General features: G+C 34.9%; 1 protein-coding gene across 1 annotated transcript; it reads left to right on the forward strand.

The window, feature by feature from the left end:
* Positions 1-6333: 6333 nt before the first annotated feature.
* On the forward strand, positions 6334-13300 carry LOC149264578 (uncharacterized). Its single transcript, XM_089428504.1, has 6 exons — positions 6334-7089; positions 7907-8143; positions 8318-8382; positions 8548-11106; positions 11210-11465; positions 12447-13300. Exons 2-6 carry the CDS (start codon positions 7987-7989, stop codon positions 13217-13219), a joined length of 3810 nt encoding a protein of 1269 aa, XP_089284630.1. The 5' UTR covers positions 6334-7089; positions 7907-7986; the 3' UTR covers positions 13220-13300.
* Positions 13301-13521: the final 221 nt, after the last annotated feature.

The raw sequence follows: 13521 nt of genomic DNA on the forward strand, positions 1-13521 counted from the left end.
TAAAATTTTACCTGGTAGAGACCTCATTTCTTGATGCTCGATGTGATCTTTCACTTCTTGAACATTTTTCTTCTTGATATGTCCTTCTATCTTGATAGTTTGAGGAGTAGTAATTTCGGCCAATGCATTACAAGATATGGTTGGGTTCATTTCTTCTTTCTCGATGTGATCTTTCACTTCTTGAACCTTTTTCTTCTTCATGTGTCCTTCTATCTTGAGAGTTTGAGTGGTAATTCTTGCCAATGCTTTACAAGATATGGTCAGATTCGCTTCTTCTTTCTCCAGGGTTGGGTCCTGGCGTATATCCTCTTCTTTTGATGTTTCTTGATCCTTTTCTTCCTCCTCTTCATACTCTATGTAAAATAATTTCTTCTTAGCACACTTATGACCTTTAGTGCATTTTCTATCACAATTGTAACAAAGCCCTTTTTCTCTTTTTTCTTCCAATTGTTGTGGTGTAAGCCTTGTAGGTTGTGGAAGGCTAGGAGAAGAAACACTTCCATAATTATAGTCATGAGTGGTGGGATTCCTTATTTTCATAATTTCGCTTTCAATTTTTCTTTCCAACTCGAATGCCTCCTCCAATGAATCAGGTTCCCAAAAACGAACCTCATGTTGAACGTTATCCTTTAAAGTCCCTATGAAGACATCAATCCTTTGCTTCTCTGGAATATAATTTACCCTTCTATTCAATTTTTGAAAGTCTTCAATGTGCTCTTCCATTGAACCCTTTTGTTTGAAATTTATCAATTGGCCAAAGAAGGAGTTTCTCTTTGTATCCTCATAATGTGCTATCATTTCCTCTGTGAAAATTGACCACGTGACAAGTGGTTTACAAGAAAAAAGCCCTTTATACCATACAAATTGATTTGGTTCTAAATAATTAGATGCAATACATAACTTTTGTAACAGTGGTACACCATGTAGATCAAAATATTTCTCCATCTGTAGTATCCAATTTACCGGATCCTTGCCATCAAACTTCCTCATCTCACTTTTTCTTGATTTTAGGAGCTCAATCTTGAAACAACTGTAACTCTATAATTTCAGATCTTCTAGTTATGAAATCGCGATCTACAATAGCCCCTTGCATCCTCTTTCCAATGCCACCAGTCTGATCCAAATTGGATTCTCCAAGGAAGAGTTATGCCAAATCTCCCACGGTGACCTGATTATAGACTAGTTCAGTAGAGCGAACTTGTACGACGTGACACGTGTCACTGTTTCAACCTTTGGATCTAAAAAATGTACACAAGAAACTACATTCCATCCTCTTTCTGTAACTTCTTACGAAATTTCAATCCTATGCTCAGAGAGAAAGTTATGACGATTTTCCCACGGTCACCTGTTTGGAATGTAATTCGGGGGTCTGCAAAAACCCTAACTTCCTTAGATTATATCTCCGAAAATATAGCGTGACAAGATCTAAAATTTGGAGCTGAGGTTCAGACCGATTGCTTCTCAAATGGGTTTTTCTTTGAGCTTTTGAAACTTTGTAGCGAAAGAGTTATAGAGAAAATTCTACGATAACCTGTTTTAGACAAAATTATGGAGCTTGCAAAAACTATAACTTCCTCAGATCATATCTCCAAAAATATAGCGAGACAACCTCTGAAATTCGGACCCGAGGTTTAGAAGGATTTCGGCCCAAATGGGTTTTGTTTGTAGCGTCTGAAACGTCGCATAAAAAAAGTTATAGCACAAATGCCACGATGACCTGTTTGGAGCAGCGAAACCCTAGAATCCAAAGCTCTGATACCAAATGTTATGAAACCAGCTCACAAAAAGATAGAAAAGATATATCAATGCCTTAGAATTCAACCTCTTCGAGGGGGAAACCTCCTTTACATTACACAAATGAACAATTCTTGGATGATACAAATGAAAATACCTCCTTTCTATATATAGGAGTCTAAGGGGTCATAATAAAATCAGAGCCGACATAACAATAATAATGTAAGGGCATAGCAATAACAATAGTGGGCTTCTATGGGGCACAATAGTAACAATATGGGGACTACATGGGTACAACAATATAATAAGGGGGTTGTACTAATAACAATAAGGGGTTACACTAGTAGTATAGGGGCCTAACACAATATTAATAACAAAAAATATATTTCAATATTGGGTTACAAATAAAAGAATTCAATATAAACTTAATAGCCAAAGCATAACTATGGTGTGCTATTCATTATAAACTACTAAGGGGAGATTAGCTTCCTCAAAAACATCATGCTAAACTTACTATTTTGCAAATTGATATACCTAGTTGCAAATTGAAATTAAAAAATGCCTTAATGACCTTAATTAGCCTACACAAAGCACAAATACCATACTAATAAGTAATACCAATAGTTACCTATATTATATTTGGTTATAAGATCCATAGAATACAATTCATTCAATAAAAAAAAAAGGGATAGAGTTGCGAAATGTTTACATGAGAAGCTACAAACTCTAGAAAAGTTATTGAAACCCCATGCCTCCATAGTAGGCATTTAAGTTGAAGATAAAACCATTGTATAATGTAATGATGATTAAAGAGATGCTTACAAGGTGATTACTTTGTTCGAAAACATAACAAATCACACATAAAGATCCATTACCATTATTTGCGTCAAGTATTCTTTTGGAAATAATTACTATTGGTGAAGAATTAATGACTTATAAAGAAGCAACTATTGGATGAGTTTGATAGCTAGAAATAAATTGTGATCTTAATTGAGGATGAAAATCAAATTCTTCAATTTTAATTGTATAGAAGAAGGATAAAAATTGAATTCCTTCCAACCGATCTTGTTTTCTTCCTTACCTCTCAAATATTTCTCTACATCACTATTAATTTAATTGAAAGTAAACATATTTCATAATAGTTAAAAAAACTGTTGTATATTGCTAATGTTCCTAATAATGAAGTAAACTAAAATCAACTACATGAATTTAAACTCAATATTTTTTTCTAAAGAGCTTCTCAAAAGATATATATTGAAGAAGGTCTTATCTTAATCTTAATGTTCCTCTTTACCATTGACCATGAGCTATACAAACTAATTAACACATTTAGAGGAGATGTCATATAGAAATGCATATAGTAAAATGGATTGTCATACACCTATTTTATTTCTTAGACTTTATAAGAAAATAAAATTTTACTTTATTCATACAAGATAATATTTTTGTTGTGCTGACAAAATTTGGTATTTTATATATATTTCACTTTCACCATGATCTTTACCTTCTATTTCACTTTGACCATGATTTGTACCTTATTAGATTTATCACATTGTTTACGTGAATTTATTAGTTTTGTGGGAGAATTTTCCCCAATAAAATCTCAATGAGTTACAACTATATTGATATTAATGCAAAATAAAGTTTTTGTAAAATCGTGACAGATTATAAAATAATAAAACATGATTCATACTCACACTCATTATAATGTGATACATTGTTTTCTTTGTAGAATCAAAGTGTGATAAGTTGTTATTCGATTAATGTACATGCTATTTTTTATAATGTCAAATGCAATATTCTATAGTATGTTTTTGATGGGTGATTGACACATCAATAATATTAAACCAAATCCACTTTTCTCTTATAATGTTGCTACAACAAATAGAATACCAAATCCACTTTTCTCTTATAATGTTGCTACAACAAATACAATACATGAATTTCAATGCTACAAAAAGATTTGGTGGTAAATGGATTGGTTTCAAAAATAATATGGTGCATTGATGTGAGCAATGATAAATTGTAAAATTATTTGTTGTGTTTCAGCAATTGCATATTGCAAAATAACCAACTAAATTGATTTTAACAGTAATGAATTGATATTAGCGATGACATTGTGGAAAACAATTAGATGTATTGATTCAATAATGATATCCAAAATGCATTGATGGATTAATTTTAACAACAATATAGTGCAAAATATATGATTTAAATTTTAGATACATATTATGTATTAAATTTAGTAATAATGCACCATAAAATGATTAGGTACATTGACTTTGACTTATAATGAAAAATAATTTGATTAATCATGATGATATAATGCACTTATTTTAATGATAAAACACTTAACAATGAACAAGTTGCATTAATTTAAGCAGCGATTCTATGAAGGTATAATATTAATATGCTAGAGATGAAAGTAAATAACATCACATATTGAGATCAAACAACATGATTAAAATGTGCATAAAAATACTAGAAATAAAAAGAAAATAAACATAATATAATTAAATACAAATAAAATGAATGCTACTAAAGTATAAATAAAATATAGCTATAAAATACTCAAATATAAAAATCAAATAAAATGGAAATATAATAAATGTATCGATGATACATTATTAAACGTCATAACTATGATCTTTAACTACAATTTATAATAAAAAAAACATAAACAATAAACTTTTTAAAGTTACTAGTTCATGGTTTACAAGGCTCCAAGTCATTATAACGACATACATATATGTACTCAACAGGTTACTTGTGAGAAATGAATCATTCTTCTCAATTATTCAAGATAAATCCAATTAACCTAAAAACATAGTTATGATGACTTATATAAATTTAAATCATTATATTCATTTACCATTATCTCTAAATAACTAATTTATGTATCTTCACAAAATTACATAATTATAACTATTTATACACCTTGAGTGGGCCTAATAGTTACGACTTTGTGTTTTCTTACACAAAATTACATAATTATAACTATTTATACAGCTTGAGTGGGCCTAATGGTTGTGACTTTGTGTTTCCTAAGAGGTTACATATTCAAAACTAAATCTAAGTAGAGCATGTATGCTTTCGTAAACTTATTAGATAAATGCAATTTTATAGAGTTCAGGCTTCTGTGATCCATATCAAGTTTATGAGAGATTTTTCGGCGAAAATCACATGGAATACCATTTGTCGACGCGTTTCGAACCAACTAGTGTGGTTCATTAACTGGTCCTGACGATGAACCACACTAGTTGGTTCGAAACGCGTCGACAAATGGTATTCCATGTGATTTTCGCCGAAAAATCTCTCATAAAAATGCAATTTTAATTTTGCAAAACAAATGAAACCATAAAATCAAATTAAAATTTTAAATTAAATACACTAATTTACTAACCAAACTTCTACCACCCACTTTTATTTCAATTAATAAAAAATAATAAAAATTAACATTATATATTGCAAATAAAAATAAAAATAAAAATAAAATAATATATATATATAGTATATCCTTTTACAATGGAAAATATATACGCGTCATGATTCTTCGTATTAGATTTCCCTACAAAATTGTTCCTAAATTTTTTGGTACCAAACAATCACTATTTTATTCCTCACAGGAGATCTCGAGATTCTCCACATTAAAAAGGTAAAGTTCATGGTTCAAATACAACTCTTTCTACGACATGCTTATATTGGGATCATTCTTAAAAAGTTCATGGTGAAAAGCTTATATTGTGGTGATAGTCTGAAGAAATTTCCTTAGTTAGTCACACATGTTTTATCATAATATTTTTAATTAATAAAAATTTACTGTAAATAAAATTTGATAACCATGTTAAATCCAAAAGCATCATAATTTTCTTTGAACCACACAGTGATCATCACTTTGTTGATTTTCCTTGAAGTAACTGAGTTGAGAGTCCTTTGCAAGATAGTGATAATCACTTACCTAAAAATTATCCATTGTGTTGATTTTTCACAAGTCTAAGTGGCTGATATGGAAATAGCAGTCTCACAAAAACTCACTATGTGAAATTTTGGTTAAAACCAGTCATTAAACAAAGACAAATGCAACCCTGCTATTGTGAAACAAAGCAGAGCTATGAGATCCCAATGAAAATGCTCTCCCAAAATACATCCATCACCGTCTTGATTCAAACCTTTGCTGCCAAATGGGTTACCAACCATCAACTCCCACCACCCACTTTTGTCTCAATTAGGTGGCAATTAACAGACTTGTAGCATTAGCATGTTGCAAAGACACCCTATCATATATAATGTATTGCATTCAGAAAGGTACCTGCCACCTAAAATGTTCTTAATGAAAGATATCTTATATCTGTTTTTGTCTCAATTAGGTGGCAGTTAACAACCCCATCCCCATCATCCTTTGCCTCTCTGAACCTGTCATAAATATAATCCAGAAAGCCCAAAAAGTCCTGTAAATCTGCTTACATGCATGCTTACATCATCATGGTGTGGGGTGGAGGGAAATCCTTATCGTTTGGGTTCATAAAATAAAATGCATGTGCTGGTGAGGCTGTCAGGACTAGATAATTCAAGATGCAATTCATCATTTAAACAAAACTACAAATAAAAAGGCATGGCCTTAATATTTTGGTATATGATAAGGCTTTCCTCGTGGGAAGTCAAACTGATGGGATTTCTCAGGCCCCAGAGCCCCGGGGCAAACAGCATAATAGTTTATGATCGATTACCGTTATTACTCGAATTTTAAGGTCTCGAGATAGATGCAATGCATTGTTTTCTGCCCGAGATTAAAATATTTTCTGAGGACTGGAATGGTATATAGAAAATGCTCATCCGTAATTCTTACGATGCCTAATGGTAGGCTGAGTAAGATTTGTTTCTTATAAATATTATTTTCTGTTTTTCTGTTTAGTATACAGTTATAGACGAAGTGATTCCCTCCGGAATCTACGTCTCCATTTACCTCAGCCATCACGTGGTTCTGCCAGATGAAGAGAGGTGGAAGAAAACTATTAATGTGCTTCATTCAACCAAGTCTTTGAGTTTTTGCAGTGTACTCTCTGACTCTCAGACCTCAGACCTGTTCCCCACTAATTCAATTTATTCATTCACTCCTCAAGTATTTTTTCCTCATCTCCCCTTCATCTGCATTGGATTGAATCTCCTTGCCTGGATTCGAGATTTTGTATATCTGGGTCTGCCCAAAGGAAGCTTGGGTTCATTGGATCAGACATGAATGAAGAGCAGATGTCTGAAATTCTCGCCAAAATTGGTGCCATTGGAGTTGTGTGCAGAGCCCCTGGGCTTGAATCAGAGGTGGAGAAACCAACTGTTGGGGATCTCAGTTCCCAGGCAGTAAGCTTTCTATCTTAGATTGTTTTTCCAAAGATTTCTATTTTAGATTGTTACCTGTCAGTGCATTTCATTGAATTTATGTTGCCAGGGGTTGTTTTCCTTTTCTTGGATTTGATAAGAAACATGGATTTCCAATGGGCACATTGGATGTCGACCGGTCTTTAGATTATATGATGTAATGGGTATGCTTGAGAAACTTGGTTGTGCTCTGTCTATCCCCTATCTCGGTCAGAGATGCCATAGAATTGCAGCTGCAGTAGTAGGTTGTCTGAATTAAGTTTGGGAACAAAGTTGTTATGCTGAGAACATTTTGTGTCTTTGGAAACTCTGGAGTCTAACTGTTTCTTCCTTACCATGTACATATGGGATTAACCAGTTGTTTGTCCGGTGCCCTATGTTTGAATGGTAAGCTGGAGATGGTACATTATGAGGAGACCGGATTCAACTTGTGCGGAGCAATATATAAATGTTTACTTTTGACACTAGCATTGATTGACCAGTTATCCACCCAAACAAATTAGTCCCAAGATTTTTGGACCCTCTTTCACCTTTACCTGTGACTAAGTTTGCCATGTCTTACTATTTTCAGAATTAATGCACTGCGATTGTTAACAAATTCAGGAACCTATTTTCCCTGTTGTATTGCATTCCAAGCAACAGAGGGAATATGGGTGACTAATAAGCACAAAGTTATGTTTGAGCCAAAGAGAAAAAACATGATATCTATGAAAGGCTTGGCGTTCTTTTATTTTACCTGTCTTTTGAGGTTGAAGCTTTTCTAACTTTAAACTTCACCTCTTCTCAATTTATCCTGCAGGAGGCGAGCAATCAGTTGCAGTCTTAGATCATTGAAGGGAATAGCTAATAACTTGACTGAGATAGTCGAGAAGAAGAAAAATGTCGTCGGAGTTTCTTCACACAATATCTGATGATTCTGATTTGGAAAAGCAGCTTCAAAAACAAATTGGATGCATGACAGGAATTCTTCAGTTGTTTGACAGGCCCTCTATTCTCACTGGAAAGCGATTGTATGGCCACAAGAAACTTCCAGCAGGTTCGTTTCTGCATGATCTCTTCTGTTTTAAGTTATATGGTGGTGAATATTAACAAAGCAACTTTAAGGCGAAAGCTTGCCCTTAAAAGACACCAAGATTGCAAATGGGATAACATCATGACTCTGACTATGCTTTAGCGTCATTGATTCTAATGAATTTGGTTTTTTATTCAGCTCGTTCCTCTACCGGCTGTGGGAGCCCCAGATCGGATGACAATATAGCTTCTGTGCAAAATGTGGTAAGTATAATATCTACAGAGTTAGTTTGAGAGGCATAGTCAGGTGGCACCTTGCTATTTCAGAATGAATTATATTTGTGATTAATGGAGGCTTAATCAAGTATTACTTTGTTGTTTAAGGAGAATGCATGGAATTCATTTCAGTAATTTGTGCACAAATTGCAGGCAGAGGACGATAATCATAGGTCATCAGTTGATTCAGGAGCAAGTTCCATACAAATATCAAGGGCTGCTTCTGTTCACTTGGACAATAATGTGAGACTTAAAACTTCTTTTCCGGAATCAAAACAAATGGAGAAGTTTGAGGCATCAGCAAAGAGCTCCTGGGATCACAGACCTGGTAGAAGCACAAGCACACGAAATTCACCGAGGTTATCAGTTGATGATAGAGGAGATGCTTCCATTCTGTCAAAAGAAATATCAAGGCCATCTCTTGATTCAAGGCAAACAGGAAGACTGTCACTTGATATCAGAGATGTAGTAAGGGATTCATTCTACAGAGATTCTCCAAAGCTATCTCTTGAGACCAAGCTTGATGAGAAATCTCAAAGCAGAGATGGACACAAATATGTTCTCAAGCCAATGGACTCTCCAAGACCTCCAATCGATGCAAGAGATACAAGCAAGCTGAAGCAACAATTATCAACCAGTCCCTCATCGAGGAAGGGGCAAAAGCCAAAGCAACAGTTTCAAGCATCATCAGATATCAATGTAAATTCAAGGAAACCAGTGAGTCATTCTTCATTAGATGTAACTAGAAAGTCAACCACACCGCTTGATCTAAATGAGTCTCTGAAAGTACTCGTTAAATTAAGAGAGGCACCATGGATTTTTTCAGAAAATAAGGAGCCACCAAGACCTTCGTTTGAATTGAAAGAAGGCCCAAGATCTTCATTTTCGAAGGACTATCCAAGGTTCTCGTATGATGGCAGAGACATCCCTCGTTCTGCTTCATTAAAGCTCCGAGAAGCTCCAAGATTATCTTTGGACAGCAGAGAAATTGCAAGAAATTTTGAGTTGAAAAGCAATTATTTTGGCATGGACACTCCCAAGGTTATGCACAAACACAGCCATTCTAATGGAGATTTGACAGAAATGGAATATCAAAGTAGTGAAAGAAAGCGTTCTCCAAGTGTTGTTGCTCGTCTGATGGGCTTAGAAGAGTTGCCAGGTAATTCAAACCCAACTTCTGAAAAAACTGGTGCGTTATATCTGTCACAATCTGAAGAAAAATCTGGTTTAAGAATTTCTCCAGAGGCAAGGAAAAGTCTCCAATACTGTAAGGCTATGGAATCTATTAAGCAGGCTACAGAAAAAGAAAATAGTTTATTGGATTCATCGAAGAAGCACCAATTCCAAACTCAATGTAGCGATGAGAGATCAGATCCTGTTGAAGAAACAAATGAAAGAGTTTTGGGATCACCAAGAAGCATTCAAAGTTGGAAGTCACCTTGGCTTAAGCATCTTGATGCAATTCCAAAACCAATTTTGATGCAGAGGTGTCCCATGGAGCCTGCCCCATGGAGACAGCAGAATGATTCTCATAGTTATCAAAGAAAAGCTTTTGAATCTCAGAACTTCTCAGATGTGCCAAAAAATAATGAGAGGTCATCCCAAGTTCTTTACAGTGAAATTGAAAAGAGGCTGAAACGGCTTGAGCATGAACATTGTGGTAAGGATCTCAAAACTCTCAAACAAATTCTGGAAGCAATGCACAATAAAGGTCTCCTAGACTCTACAAAAGAAAAATTCAATCATCATGGGAATGAGTTTGACTACACCCCCAGTTCCAGAATCTCCCCAGAAGGCAAAACTGTTTGTAGAGCACGTGAAATGCAAGACAATCAACTGAGGTTTGGAAGCACTAACTCTGCAAAAGCTTTTCAGGCTCCCATAGTGATAATGAAGCCTGCCAAATCGGTAAACAACTCAAGTAATTCTTCTGTTGTTCCCTTGGGAGGGTTTCCAAATAATCAAAGAAAAGTGAGCTCAGTACCTCAGCCTGGAAGTTCAAGCACCAAGAGATCAACTATGGGCAACAGTAGAGCCCTCAAGGATCAACAATCAGGTAGGCCTAATTCCAAAGGATTTGCAAACCACTATAATAATGAATCCATTGCTGTACAGAATCATAGAAGAGAAAATAATATCAGGACCAAGTCCATAGAAAATTCAAATGATGTTTTGCAAAAGGGAATACCTCGTCCATTATCCCCAGTTTCAAGTCCTTCCACACGAAATCAACAGTCTTCTAAAGAGATTCTTAACAGTGTGAAGAATAGCCACCCAAGTTGTTCTACAGCAAAAATTCAAAGGAAGAAGCCTGAAATTGATAGGAAATCAAGACAATCAGGATCTTTGAAATCTCCAAGACAGGTAACCAAGCAAATTGGATCAGAAACAGAAAGTCGATCACCCCGTATTCGGATAAGAGCTAAAGGAGGTCATCTTATGCAAATAGATACAATGAATGAAAATAGCAGAGATGCGGTGGCAGCTCAATGCCCTGAAACACCTAGAGCAGATGAGATCTCTGTTCGATCAGACAGCAACATAAGCTCCATTTCGCAAATGGATTATGAGGTTACGAGTAAAATGAGTGACGTTAGTGCAGATTATGACTGCGGATTTGATAATGGAAATCATTGTCTACTTCAATCAAATGGCTCAGTAGATTCACATCCCAAGTTGAGGAGAACATTGGAGTTCAGAACAAAACCAAAGGTAAGATTGCAGTTGTATTTCTTCATACAATAAAACATATTTTCCTTTTAAGAAATAATAATTGCTTTTTTCTAACACTGATTTGTGGTTGTCTTATGCCCAGACATCAGGCACAAAGACAAAAAATGAAGTGCCTGCAGATTTGGTAAAATCAAAAAATGAAGTTCATTCCGAAATTTATGAAAGTCATTCTGAAATGGATGAAATTCATCTTAATCGCTGTGAAGAACTGTCTCCAACAAGCACTGCTCCGGAGGTTTCTGAGCAGCCCAGCCCTATCTCTGTTCTTGATGCTTCTTTATTCTATAAAGATGATTCATTTGTATCACCTATCAAGAAATGCTCAATCATCTTTAAAGGTAATTTTTCTGCAATAACCCATGCCCGTCAATTTTTTTTGACTTATTGATTTGAATGAAATCATTGAACATCTGTTCTGAACAATTTCATCAATCAAGCCTTTACAATTTTCTGAATTTGACAATGCTTTTCCATGTACTTAAACAGCTAGAAGGATTCTACCTAGTCTTCCATTATCCTGTGTCCAATAAGCTTTGTGTGTGGTCTAACTTAGACAGTTTGCTGAAACTTATTTTATTTATCTATGCAAGTGATGGGCATTCAAACTAGGATGGGTTTCTGGTAATCTAAATTACCTGAATTTGGCAATGCTTTTGCTGTACTAAAACATCTATAAGGATTCTACCTAGGCTTCCAATGTCCTCTGTCCCATAAACTTTGTACGTACTCTGCCTTAGACAATTTGCTGAAACTTATTTTACCCAAGCAACTATGGGTATTCAAACTAGGGTAGGTTTTCTGGCATTCTACATTGTATGTAGTGGGTAACTGATAGGCTGGTTACTTCCATGGAACTGTATGTTTGAGATTCTCATTCATCAAATGTTTATATATTTTTTTTCCAATCTTGAAAGCCTTGTTAGAGATGTTAACTACATTTCTTATCTTGATACAATTTGTATTTCATGTTTTGTTTGCTAGTTATTGGTCTTTTACCAGTCTCTTTCTGCTTTGTATGACATTCTCTTCATGTGAATGTTCATGGGTCAACATATTATAGTACAAGCTATCCTTTTTATTATTAATCATTGTATATACCACTGTGTTGACCTATGGCATTGTTCAGATCACCTTGCATTAAAAATCTAAGAAAATCTCTCAGGAGGAGGGCAAATGATAAAGTTTTATTAGTTCATCTTTGCATGCCCTGTAGAGAGGGCATGTCTTACCTGTACAACATAGGCTCATTGATCAAATTAATATTTCCTAGACCCATATATTGAGGAATTAATATTTTCAATGTTTCTTTTTATTTGCAGATCATGAAATCAGAAAGGAATATGACAATCCAGGATGTGCCTATCCCTGGAATAGCTTTGCTTATGGAACCCCTGATGATCCTGCTGTCAATAACAAAATACTAAAGAACGTCCACAGCCTAGTGAGAAAGCTGGACGACCTGAATTCCTCCTCCACAGAAAAAAATACCTTTCATCTCCACCTGAAATTAACAGAGAGCCTGCAAGGCCAGACACCTGAATACAAATATGTAAAAGAAATCCTGTTGGCATCAGGAATTCTCTTCATTGACACGGACTCAATCTCCACTGATTCATTCCATGCATCTGGTTTCCCAATAAACCCCGAGCTCTTTCACGTGCTGGAGCAGAGAAGGGCCTCCCAATACCGAATCAGCGCAGAATATATTCAAGAGAAGCATAATCGCCATTTCATGTTTGACACTGTGAACGAGATATTGATGAAGAAATTGTATCCTTACCTGCACCCACAGCCATGGATAAGAAAAAAAGATTCACCTTCCATGGCTGCAGCCATCACAAGGCCCAGCGGGCAGCATTTGTTGAAACTAGTGTGGGAGGAGCTGCAGAGCTTGCAGGCTTCGTGTAATTCCAATGCCTCTGTGGAAGATTTTTTGAGTGATGATGCAGAGAGATGGAAAGATTACAGGACTGAGATGGGTGAGCTCGTTTTGGACGTGGAGCGCAAAATTTTCAAGGACTTGATAGACGAGACTCTCGGCGTCTTGTGTCATAAAAATCATAGCACAAGGAGGCAACTCCTCTTTCATTGAATATATACGTATCTACTGTATTGTCATGTATAGTATTGATGTCTTCTTGAAATAATATATATCTATACCCCTTTGGTATCATGTCAATGATATTATTTTGGAACATATTTTTCTTATTTTTAATTTTTAATTTAATTATTAATAATTTAGTGGATGTTCCGGAATTAATTAAATATATATATTTTTAATTAAATTAAAAATATATTATCAAGTTTTATATCAAATTGTATCTAATTTTTAGTTTTATTATTTGGAACCACTTTAATAAAGCCATTGTGTTTGAGTGGATCTAATAATTAAGA

Source organism: Pinus tabuliformis, chromosome 6 (assembly GCF_031772625.1).
Source record: "Pinus tabuliformis cultivar Carrire ecotype Pingquan chromosome 6, CPIR1, whole genome shotgun sequence".
NCBI lineage: Eukaryota > Viridiplantae > Streptophyta > Pinopsida > Pinales > Pinaceae > Pinus > Pinus tabuliformis.

Excerpts from the sequence above, each read along its gene's own strand:
- LOC149264578 (XM_089428504.1), top strand. The coding sequence starts at position 7,987 with ATGTCGTCGGAGTTTCTTCACACAATATCTGATGATTCTGATTTGGAA. Across the intron at positions 8,383-8,547 it reads TAGCTTCTGTGCAAAATGTG|GCAGAGGACGATAATCATAG; the intron begins GTAAGTATAATA and ends CACAAATTGCAG. Across the intron at positions 11,466-12,446 it reads ATGCTCAATCATCTTTAAAG|ATCATGAAATCAGAAAGGAA; the intron begins GTAATTTTTCTG and ends TTTTATTTGCAG.